Source organism: Osmerus eperlanus, chromosome 20, assembly GCF_963692335.1.
Source record: "Osmerus eperlanus chromosome 20, fOsmEpe2.1, whole genome shotgun sequence".
In the NCBI taxonomy this organism is placed as follows: domain Eukaryota; kingdom Metazoa; phylum Chordata; class Actinopteri; order Osmeriformes; family Osmeridae; genus Osmerus; species Osmerus eperlanus.
Window position 1 is genome coordinate 14026652 of NC_085037.1, and position 11624 is coordinate 14038275.

At 46.6% G+C, this 11624-nt stretch overlaps 1 protein-coding gene across 1 annotated transcript; it reads left to right on the forward strand.

Annotated features, from left to right (window-relative positions):
* The first annotated feature begins 1477 nt into the window (after positions 1–1477).
* On the forward strand, positions 1478–6942 carry tmem170b (transmembrane protein 170B). Its single transcript, XM_062487161.1, has 3 exons — positions 1478–2360; positions 5098–5268; positions 6631–6942. The coding sequence occupies exons 1-3, from the start codon at positions 2192–2194 to the stop codon at positions 6759–6761; spliced, it is 471 nt and encodes a 156-aa protein (XP_062343145.1). The 5' UTR covers positions 1478–2191; the 3' UTR covers positions 6762–6942.
* The last annotated feature ends 4682 nt before the right edge of the window (positions 6943–11624 follow it).

Genomic DNA, 11624 nt, shown 5'->3' on the forward strand with positions numbered 1-11624 from the left:
CAATGACGACTTCTCAAGTTCTCCCCAAAATACCCTGTCTTTTTTTTTTTTACAAAAACAGAAGTTCTTCTCATGGAATCCCACAGACCCCACATAACTGGAACTGATTGATTGAAATAACGTGAACAGTAAGATCATTTTTATTTTTTATTCCACAGTAATCTGTTGGTAGTTCAGGAATATTTGATTGAGAAGCAATTACTAGTTATCATCTATGTATGTATATTACATTATGTTAATGGTTGAAATTTGAGGCTGGCTATGCGTAAACATTTTAGTCAAAACAATAACCTACAGTGCTTGAGACAGACTGGTGGACAGCTAGAGACCAGGTTTCAAAGTGTTAATTTGAAAGTCATGGGGAAAGGATGCCATCTACTGGCTGAAGTACTACATGTTCAATCAAACAAACTGCATTGCAATAATTTTTGTTAAAGGAATTTAAAGCTTTTTTAAGGGACACTGTTGCCTTTTAATGTTTGGCTCATTAGTTATATTCTTGACCTATATCTATGTAACTTTGGTTGTGGATTCGACTGTTTTTCAACTTTGTTCACACAAATCACACAACACTTGTAGTTTTCAAACTCACATTTCTTATGGATTCCTGATGTAACTGTATACAGCGCTATGGATCAGGTGTAGAGAATGCCATGATGTCACAGCGGATGGATGACTGGTTGGGGAGCAATAACTGCTTACCTGTCAACATACGTATTATGCGCTTCTGTGGTAGTGAAACAAGAGGCATGCTTGTTCAAGTACAGTGTTACCTGCAGAAAACATCTAAAGAGAAACACCAGAGAATTAAGAGGATCTTATTTGATCTTTTACTATATTTTTTACTTGGACTGTGTCATCTTGCTGACACAGGTGTAGATTCACAGGTGCAGAGGCCTTGTAACCCTGGCTTCACAAGGAGGTGAGTGATTCTCCAGTTCTGCTACCTTACCTGATGAAACACTCTGTGGGATTCCACTCAAGATATCAGATATCACTCTGCCTTTCTGTCGTCAGCCATACCTTTGATCTGGGACACATCTTAAAATACTGTGATCCTTTGGAGAATTGTTCCAGTTCAAAACACCTCTCTCTGTCTCTCTCTCTCCTCCTTTTTCTCTCCCTCTCTCTGTCTCCCTCTCTCCTCCTCTGACTCTCTCCCCTCTCTCTCTCTCTCTCCCTCTCTCTGTCCCACTCTCTCCTCCTCTGACTCTCTCTCTCTCTCTCTCACACACACCAACATTTTGTTTTCAGTAGCATGAGATCGATACTCTGTGTAAATGGTGCCTGCATGCTCTAGAAACAGTCAATGATCATTTTGTTCATCCTAATGTCGAAGCCACGGTCTGCCTGTCAAAGTTATACTAGCCTAGCAGGAGACACATCAAGCAGAAATATGAATGCTTTTAGAAATGAATTCCCTCAGTTAGATATATATATATATATATATATATATATATATATATATATTTCCTAAGCTCTTTGTTGAATTTGCACAAGATTGGACTTCCTGACAGATGGTGACGTTCTGTGACGTTCTGGAGTAACTGGAATATATTGAATAACCAGCGGTTTATCAGGCGTTTCGGGACTGACGCCTTGGTGACGAATCAGAACCACGGACAACGACCAGCATCGATCAGACACGGACAACGCCCTGAATGTTGCACACAGTAGGCAAATTGTTCATTTACACAGTATAAATGTTTAGCGGGAACTAACAAACTAAATACAATCGAAGATGTTGGGTACCAGTACAGAAGACATGAACGAATAGGCATAACCTACACCCGATTCCTTACCAGTATTTAAAGTTTTTCATTTTTATTTTCTTTTTTCACCCGTCAATGATTACGCACGTGCATATGTAATTGCTAATTATACAAGATACAGAATTTGCTTTAATTTCATTTTAGGCTTCGATATCCTATTGCAAACTCCTCCAACTAGCTACGGTCTCTTTAAGAGTTATGTACGAAGGCTGGCTGATGTAGGACAACGGTTTGCGCTGCGCTCGCGCTGACATACTCATCATGGCCTCCGTACAGCCGCCGCTGCAAGCGACAATGAGCAGAGCAGCTCGCGGCATTTTCCTTCCCCGAGCGGAGACGGCAGTCAAGCCGAAACAGAGGCACCGGTAGAGGGGAGCGCGCCGGGGGAAAATTCTCCTCATGCCACCCCGGTCTCCTCGATGTCTTCGTCAAAATCCACCTACAGCCATCTAACAAAGAGGGGCGCAAACCCGGGGGGCGGCGGCGGCGGCGGAAACATGAACACAAACCGGGATTATTCGATTAACCTCTCGGTGCAGCAAGTGCTGAGCCTATGGGTTCAAGGCACGACGCTGCAACACTTCACAGGTAACAGAAGCTTAATGACATGCTGATGCTGTGTTGTCGGAACGGTCTCAGGCTTTATGTCTGCGTTCATATAAATGCAGCCGGCCGGTGTTTCCGTTGTCCACAACGCGTACTGTTGGATAGAGACGGGGACGTGGGCAGTTGTGCAGGACACTATTTAAGGGAGAGTGGCCGCAGCACAGCTACTAAATTACTTATAGGTACTAGGCCGTGACTAAAATATATATTTAAAAAAATCCATAAAGAATAAATTACAGGCTGCGTTAAAACAACATCTCCGCCCGCCCGGTCCATGCTCCCCGCGTGCGGAGTCAATGACTGATGAATCACAAAATGCGTCTAATTAATGTTTTGTGCTGCTTGAAAGAGCTTGGCACAGTAGTGAATCCTTGTCATCTCCGTTTCAGCCAGCCCCCTGTCCTTTGTATAGGTAATCATGGGTAATTAACGTCAACCGGCTCCTAGTCCTGGATGGGCTGTCTGGGTTACGAGATCTGCCTACCGCGGCTGCCTGCCACACCAGCGCGTGTTTAATATGTAACACTGGAGTAGTAGGACGTGTTAAAGAGGAAAGCGATATTAGATTAAACGATTAATCAAAGTTCCAGTTTCAGCGGTCACTAGTCTAGTTTAGACGAGGCAAATCAATAATTACAGTAATATCTTCAGTCATAAAGCAGACCTTTAGCCCAATATAATGAAGAAATACAGAAGTTATGTAATTTCAGGTTCTGCTCAGTCAGTTGTTGAATAAGTTTAGTTGGTTTAGTTGAGTACAATTGGATATGTTTGTAATGTGCCGGAACACCAGTAGCAGTTTTTTTCAGGGCTGGAAGGGGTGTGTTCAGAGCAAAGCCAGAAAGCAGAAATATGTACATATTTGGTCCTTAAAGTAGGCAAAGAATATTAGACCAGGCAGACTTCCTGTTGGTTCATTGCAGACTCAACAGTAAATTCAGCTGGTTGTAGCTAGCAGGAGCTAGTTTGCAGAACTAGTGTTGCTGTGTTGAGGGGAGGGGAAGGGGACTGTGAGGAGAGACACATGGGGTTGGCATCCTGTGTGATGGCACCAACATTTAATCCTGACAGTGTCAGAGTTCTACCTCCAAGTGAAAAGCCAGCCAGGGTCACACAGACACACACACAGACACACACACACACACAGACACACACACGCACACACACAGACACGCACACACACACACAGACACACACACACACAGACACACACACACACAGACACACACACGCACACACACACACACAGACACACACACAGACACACACAGACACACACACACACAGACACACACACACACACACAGACACACACATGCACACACACAGACACACACAGACACACACAGACACACACACGCACACACACACACAGACACACACACAGACACACACAGACACACACACACACAGACACACACACGCACACACACACACAGACACACACAGACACACACACACATATGCTGTTTTTCTAATTTTTCGCTGGGTCAGTCCTGGAGGTAGCCACTGCAACACTCAGTGGATGTGGTCCTGTAAAGATCATAGAACCAGCAGTTCCATATCAAAGCTGGTTGGCATTGCAAGAGCGTGTTGAGATGTCATCAGTCTGAATCACAGATACCACCTGTGCCAAAACCTCACTTCTGCCATCTCCCATCCATCCTTGTTCTTCTAGAACAATCTCGTGCAGCACAACTTTGTCCGGTGGTCAGTGCCATCGCAGCCATGCTGCCTCTCGCTGGCAGAGAGAACGAGAGGCTCTTTAAGCCTGCCTGCTGTCTGGGGAAAGCAGGGGAGTAGGAGGGGGAGAGAGGAGAGAGGAGAGAGGAGAGAGGAGAGAGGAGGGAGGGGGAGGGGGAGAGAGGAGAGAGGAGAGAGGAGGGAGGGGGAGAGAGGAGAGAGGAGAGAGGAGGGAGGGGGAGGGGGAGAGAGGAGAGAGGAGAGAGGAGGGAGGGGGAGGGGGAGAGAGGAGAGAGGAGAGAGGAGAGAGGAGAGAGGAGAGAGGAGGGAGGGGGAGGGGGAGAGAGGAGAGAGGAAAGAGGAGGGAGGGGGAGGGGGAGAGAGGAGAGAGGAGAGAGGAGAGAGGAGGGAGGGGGAGGGGGAGAGAGGAGAGAGGAAAGAGGAGGGAAGGGGAGGGGGAGAGAGGAAAGAGGAGGGAGGGGGAGGGGGAGAGAGGAGAGAGGAGAGAGGAAAGAGGAGGGAGGGGGAGAGAGGAGAGAGGAGAGAGGAGGGAGGGGGAGGGGGAGAGAGGAGAGAGGAGGGAGGGGGAGGGGGAGAGAGGAGAGAGGAAAGAGGAGGGAGGGGGAGGGGGAGAGGGAGGGGGAATTTTGGGATTCTGTTGGTTCACTGCTCAGTTAACAGAGATCTGGTGCAGTCTGTTCATGTCTGATGTTGTAACCAGGTTTACACTTCATCAAGGTGGTGGAGAACTGTGTTAAACCATTATCACTTTCCATGCTAGAGTACAGTGACCACCCCACCACAGTATCTGTTAGTGTGATCTGTGCCGACTCCTAGTTTTAACCAACCGTGATGTTTTATATGTTTCTATCTTGAAATCTTTTTCAATATCCAATTTGGAGCCACATCAGTTGAATAGTGTAGAGTGCTGTCTCGCTGTGAGGAATGTGATAGGGCTCATATTCTACATTCTTCAGCATCTCACTGATGACCCACCACTGGATGATAACACATCTCCCCTCCTCCCCCCCTCTAGAGATGTGGTACTGGGTGTTCCTGTGGAGTCTCTTCTCGTCTCTCTTGGTGCATGGTGCGGTGGGGCTGCTGATGCTGGCCATGCTGCAGCGACACAGCAGGGGGCGTGTCATCACGCTGGGGCTGCTGAGCGCTGGCTTCCTAGTCTCCTTGTGTGGAGGGGTCATCACAAGTAAGACCCTGCTGTCTGTCTGTCTGTCTGCCCTCCTTGCTATCTGTCTGCCCTCCTGTCTGTCTGTCCTCCTGTCTGTCTGTCCTCCTGTCTGTCCTCCTGTCTGTCTGTCTGTCCTCGTGTCTGTCTGTCTTTCCTCCTGTCTGTCTGTCTGTCTGTCTGTCTGTCTGTCTGTCTGTCTGTCTGTCCTCCTGTCTGTCTGTCCTTCTGTCTGTCCTCCTGTCTGTCTGTCCTCCTGTCGTCCTGTCTGTCTGTCCTCCTGTCTGTCTGTCTGTCCTCCTATCTTTCTGTCTGTCTGTCTTACAGTTGTGTTCTCCCTGCATACTGTCTGTTTGTATTCCACGTTGTGGCCCGTTGTCTGATTCAGTTACGAGAATGAAAGGTGATTCTAGGTTCTCCAGGCATATCATCTGCATTCCAGTAGCAGTATCATGGAAGGTAGTCTTTCCTCCTCCTGTATGATGTGTTTCTCTCTCTAACACACGCCAGACATCCTTGCTACGCTGCATGAATCACACTCAATCACAGATGTGAGACCTAAAATAGAAGACACTTTATTATTAATGTGCATCTAGCAGAGCGAGCACTCTATTGACCGCCCCGTGCGTACGGTACTTTGGCTAAGGGAGCTAAGAGCTACTGTGTGTGTGTGTGTGTTCACCAGGTGACAGTATAAAGGTTGTGCTATATAACCTGCCCAGAGTTCACACTCTGAGCCAGGCAGTGATCTTCCCCTCCTTGTTCTGAGGCATGTTGACCCAACACCAGGATCTCATCTTGTTCTGTCAGATGTTCTGACACTGTATGAAGCTGGTTGTTGGTGATCAGGTCCCAGGCATGTTGTGGGAGAGTATAGTTGAGTCCTCATCAAGCACTCATCAATGATGCAAATTTTTATTTTTCAACCTTTCAAAACTTTTTTCTAAAACTTGCAACAAAAAATATATTATACAACCTTTCAAAACATATTTTATTTTACTTTTTTTTTGTAGAAAATAATTTTGGTTTAAAATGAATGTACAGATATTTGTGTAAATAATAAATGTAATGAGTGAAAGTTAAAAGTTATAGGGAAGTTAAGTACTGATACCAGAAATATATTCCTAAGAACAGTAACAAAGTATTTTTACTTTGTTGCTTCCCATCTCTGTTATACACTTTTCACAGGGGAGAAAAAGTACTTGTTACATAGGAGGGAATTCAATTCTTGATTTAGTTATCATATGTATTAATGGTTTGTATAAAAATTATGATTGTTTAAAAAATCTATTCTATTTATTTTGTGTGCAAGTTAACAATTGTATCTTGTGTGTGTATCATGTGTATTGTGTGTGTGTGTATCGGGTGTGTGTGTGTATCCAGGTGCGGCTGTAGCAGGGGTGTACCGCGTGGCAGGGAAGGACATGGCTCCTCTCCAGGCTCTGGTGTTTGGTGTGGGCCAGACAGCCCTCTCCCTCCTCATCTCCTTCTCACGCATCCTGGCCACGCTGTGAGGACACACATATGCAAACACCCACACACCACACACACACACACCACACACTCTCACACACACACACACCACACACACTCACACACTCTCACACACATACAAACACACTAAACTCGAGGATGTACAAGGCAGAGGGGCGGGGCTCTCCATCACAGACAGAAATCAAGCCGATCAGAGACTTGGGGGGTATGATTGGAGGAGGGGAGGGATGGTGAGCGGTCGTCCTCCATTCTGTGGATGTTCGAGGCTCCATGCTGAAGAGATCCCCTGGTGTCCCTGGTCCAGCCCTGCTACAGTCCCACACCCCTCCATCTCAGCGTCACGGGACCCACACCAGTCCTCCCGTCTGCACTGAGAGGTTCTGTTGGGTGGCGCCCCCCAGGGCTGGAGGGTCGGTTCCCGGACAGGGAGTTCGGGTTCCCGGACAGGGAGTTCGGGTTCCCGGACAGGGAGTTCGGGTTCCCGGACAGGGAGTTCGGGTTCCCGGACAGGGAGTTCGGGTTTTGCACAGCTGCTACAAGAGGAGGACCCTCGAAGGCTGTCTGTTCTGGAAACCTTTTTTTGCGGAATTTAAATGGTGCAATGAGCTCCTGATTCACTTTGTGTCGCAGCCGGGAGCATCCACAGAGCTTTGAATAGCTTAGGAGAGCAAGCCACGCCCACAATGAGCAAGCCAAGCCCACAATGAGCAAGCCACGCCCACAATGAGCAAGCCACGCCCACAATGAGCTCCTGTACAGCAGAGATCATCCTTGTCAGTGTTACGATGTTAAAACCCCAGCCCCTGGTGCCTCTCCGTCTGGATGTACTAACCATTCCTTCCTGTCATGTGGTTATCCTCGTAACACACATCCTTTCTGGAGGTGTGCTGTGTGATCCTCTTAACTGTGGAGAAGTAGGGGTGTGGTCTCTTGGGTTGAACTGGAGCTGCATGGCTGCTTGGAGTAGATGGTTCATGCTGGTTGGGTTCCCTGTCGAGGTGTTATGATGCAGATTTACTGTAGGTGGTTGGAAGGCAGCCTGGCTCCTGAGAAGGACTTCCACAGAGGTCAGACCAGACGCTAGCTGCTACTGAAACAGCCTCTCTCTATGGCTCCATGTTTTGCCAACCCTACCATATATATTTTGTTGTTTTACTTTTTTAAATGTATCTTTGCATATTGCACTGAAAACGACCTGCCTTCTTCAAGCAGAGTGTGAACTGGTTGTGGTCCCATGTGAAGCTTGTTTTCAAACCGGTACCTTACACAAGGTGGAAAGGGAGAGAGTCAGGGTTTCCAGTGTTCAGAAGAGCCTTGAGGATGAACCTTGATGAATGTGTTTGTGGTGTCTTATTGAAACTAACAAACATTGAGAAGATGTCACTCCAGACCACAGCGGGGGTCAGAAACCTTGGAAGGTTTTTACCTTTTGACCTGCTTCTGTTATCAACAACTTCCAAAAGTTCACGTGCCATCACCCTCTTGATTGGTCAGCAAAAACTGATGTGGTCCAATAGGATGACAGTCACTGTTCCCCAAAACCACCTAGTTAAGACCTTTGAGCCACAGCTTTGATCCTGACCCAGAATGGAGTGTTGTTTGTTTTTATGCCAAAGGACTTCTCACATACAAGTTTTAGCTTTATTCATTATGTATTTTGTAGTTTTTTTTATTGTTATTATTGCTGAGCAATTACGTCATGTCATTATCAAGTCTCAGAACCATTATTTGCACAATGGTTGAGTTCATGAATAATAAAAAAAAAAATCCTTCAAATCACTCATGGATTCACAGTATGCAGAGAATCCTGAAGTTCAGATTCTGACTGGAGACGAGACATGGGCATGTGTTTAGATTCTTCCAGTCTTATGTAAGGGGCACCACCTGGTGTGGCCACAGGGAGCAGCAATGTTCAGATTAGTGGACCAGAAGTTGCAGCAAGCCTTCATCAGCAGAATACTGAGAAAGATTTTGTTGATTATAAATATGACCAATCTTTTCTATTCTTTCTATTTGATTTAAATCAATTGTTGTCCCTTATTATAACAAATTCAAAGAGTTCTCCTCTTTAAAGTTTTTAAAGCTCTTTAAAGTACATTTAGAAAGTAGAATTACTTCAAATCATTACGCTTCCCAGAGCAGAGATCCACTGAATTGATGTGTTGTATTAATCATTAGAATCTCTTGGCTGTAGAGATCTCTTGGTTCATGGACCATGAAGACCCTGCTGTCATTCAGCGAAGTGAATGTTTGTGTGGGTGAGACCCTGACAGCTGCTCCTGTGGTCTAGGGTGGATGAGACTAGTCTCTAGAGGCTATCCTGCAATACCCAAAGGGACATTCTGCAACTGGCCACCCCCACTGCCCCTCTCCCTCTCTCTCCTGGGTTTGAAATGGCATTGGCTCCATGGGGAGGTCCAGTCTAAACCCTGTCCTGGGTTTCTCTAACAACCCCCCCTCGGATCTGTAGTGGATGAAATGCCCCAGCTTCTCTGAGGAGGTCTTCTCAGCTGCAGCTTGAGCAATGCAGCTTCCTCCACAACTACAGGATCTCAGACATTATAGAGGCCGTGGAAAGCATCTCTAAATGGTGGCATATGTAAGATAATGTATGATGTTATTTTTTAATTTTATACCAGCAAACAGCTGATGTTTATAACTTGCCTATTTATGTAAACAACTATTCTGTACATACTCAACGGTCTGTTCAAATAAAAAATGTTTTTGCATAAAAATTCACTCTGCTGTATTGTAAACTTATTCAGTATATACTGTGTATATAACTGCCAGGACCTTTCTTGTATTTTACTGTGACTAGAATCCAGTGTGTCAGATTCCTCCTGGGCCAGTGCCTCTCTCTCTCAGGTCTCCAGACTCCCTCCTGACCAAACCATAATATCCTCCCTGCTTCATCTGACCCTTCCCTCCTCCTGTCTCCCAGCCTGTCTCCCCCCTTCCCTTACTCTCTCCAGTCTCCCTTTGTTCCTCCACATCCTCCTCTCCCCTCTGTCCTCCCCTCCTCCTTTCATCCCTCTCCCCCAGTCTGCCACCCAGAGACGGACTGTGCCCCCCAGCCGGCCCCCCAGCCCTACAAGCACAGCCCAGCCCTGGGAGGTGCGGGGGGGGGGTGCGGGGGGGGGGCAGTCTGGAAAAAACACAGGATGAAGGATGGAAGTTTTAACACTAGAATCCAATGAGAAGATTGACCATTCAGACTCTAATAGTCATTATTTTATTGATCTGAGTTATGGGTATAAAGAGTATATAGAGGACCATTCAAATGTCATGTCAAACCTGCTACAGCCGAGCAAGCTAGAAAATTGATTATAAACTATATTTACAGGAATTGTCACCTGTATAATGTCACACGGAGATGTTATCTGTCTCATGGGGCGTTCACCAGGCAGGCAGGCTCTGGTGAAACAGGTCACAGGAACATGTTATCAGTTGTTTGTGGAATAAAAGGCCACAGGTCTAAATAGTTATCACCATGTTTTTCTGTGTTTTTGTTACAGTGTCCTAACTGTGTTTCTGGTTTCCAGTAAGGCTCCAAACAATGGCTGTTTTCTGACCAGTAGGAGGTTGGCTGAGCAGAGCTGATAAGAGTAAATGGTTCATGCTGACCCCAGCGGAGCAGGAAGCGGTTAAGAAAGTGTTGGCTACTGTATGATCCACAGAAGGTCAAGTGTGTGTGTGTACTCAGTTCCAAAGGTCTCCTGTCAGACACTCCGTCTTGTTTACTAAACAGGAGGTGTGCTTGTATTCTGTGTTTTTTGTCTTTAGTAGTTGACACTGGAATCCCCTCGTCTGAACCCCCTCGTCTTGGCTCTACAGGAAGCAGGACTGTTTTCTGCAGATGTCTTTAACCTGCAAGTCACTTTTCTGTCTGCCACTTCAACCTTAAGACTCCAGTTTTCTATCAGAAAAGGTTTTCTGTCTGAAGGTTGGTGACTGGTCATGGTCTTCACCTTCCACTGTCAGCATCACTGACATCTGCTGAGACATGAACTGTCATGAACTGCACAACTGCTACAACAAACTAAAGCCATATGCTTTATTTATTACTAGTCATAAGAATAGTGCTTGGTGCTTGTTATGTGAATATTAGCTCAGCGAGGTTATATTTCACTTGCTTGTGAATCCCCTGGGACATGAGATTCTTGTATACAGTCCAGGAAAGCCACACAACATGACATCTCACTATCTTCAGAGTGCACCCCAGCAGGACTTTACATCTGACAGCAAAGACACAACAGCAGCGTTTCCCTTCATGCATCCAGACTCACCAGTCATAAATTGAAAAGGATTTACTGTTGGTCTGCAGATCAGCCTGCCTGCAGCGTGTTCCTATTGTCTTATTGTTTCCTCCAGAGGAAATACTCCAGAATCAAGTGAGTAGAGACAAGGAGAAAACCGGCTCTCTCTCACAATGGCTGGAGCCAGACCAGGTGTCTCAGCCTCAGATCTCACATTATTGACCTGGCCTGAATGCTTGGCAGCTTGACTGGCTCATCACAGACAACTTAGAGGACCTGTCATCCCAGCGCCTACAGTCTGTGTTTACAAGTGTGTGTGAAGACGTATTAGATTAGACAAGTCCCCTCATCATGAGTCTGGCTTGTAGCCTGCTGGGCCCACACAATGCATTCTGGGACAGATTTACGACTCATCCTATAAATAAATAGCATGACAAATGAACTCTGTCCTCAACACCATTGTTTCAGCATCCCGGAGAGAGAGGGATGCTCCCACCGCGAGGCGCCTCTGAGGGAGGGGGGTAGGGAGGGGTTACAGGGAGGGGTGACAGGGGGTCTTTGTTCCTGCAGCGCCGGTGGGGAAGAGGGAGAAGGCCGGTGTCTGGCCGCTGGCGGTCGCGTGCGAGG

What these genes read in the sequence shown, in the direction of transcription:
- tmem170b (XM_062487161.1), top strand. Translation starts at nt 2,192, where the DNA reads ATGTCTTCGTCAAAATCCACCTACAGCCATCTAACAAAGAGGGGCGCA. An exon ending in GACGCTGCAACACTTCACAG is followed by an intron (nt 2,361 to 5,097) that starts GTAACAGAAGCT and finishes CCCCCCCTCTAG; the next exon opens with AGATGTGGTACTGGGTGTTC. An exon ending in GTGTGGAGGGGTCATCACAA is followed by an intron (nt 5,269 to 6,630) that starts GTAAGACCCTGC and finishes GTGTGTATCCAG; the next exon opens with GTGCGGCTGTAGCAGGGGTG.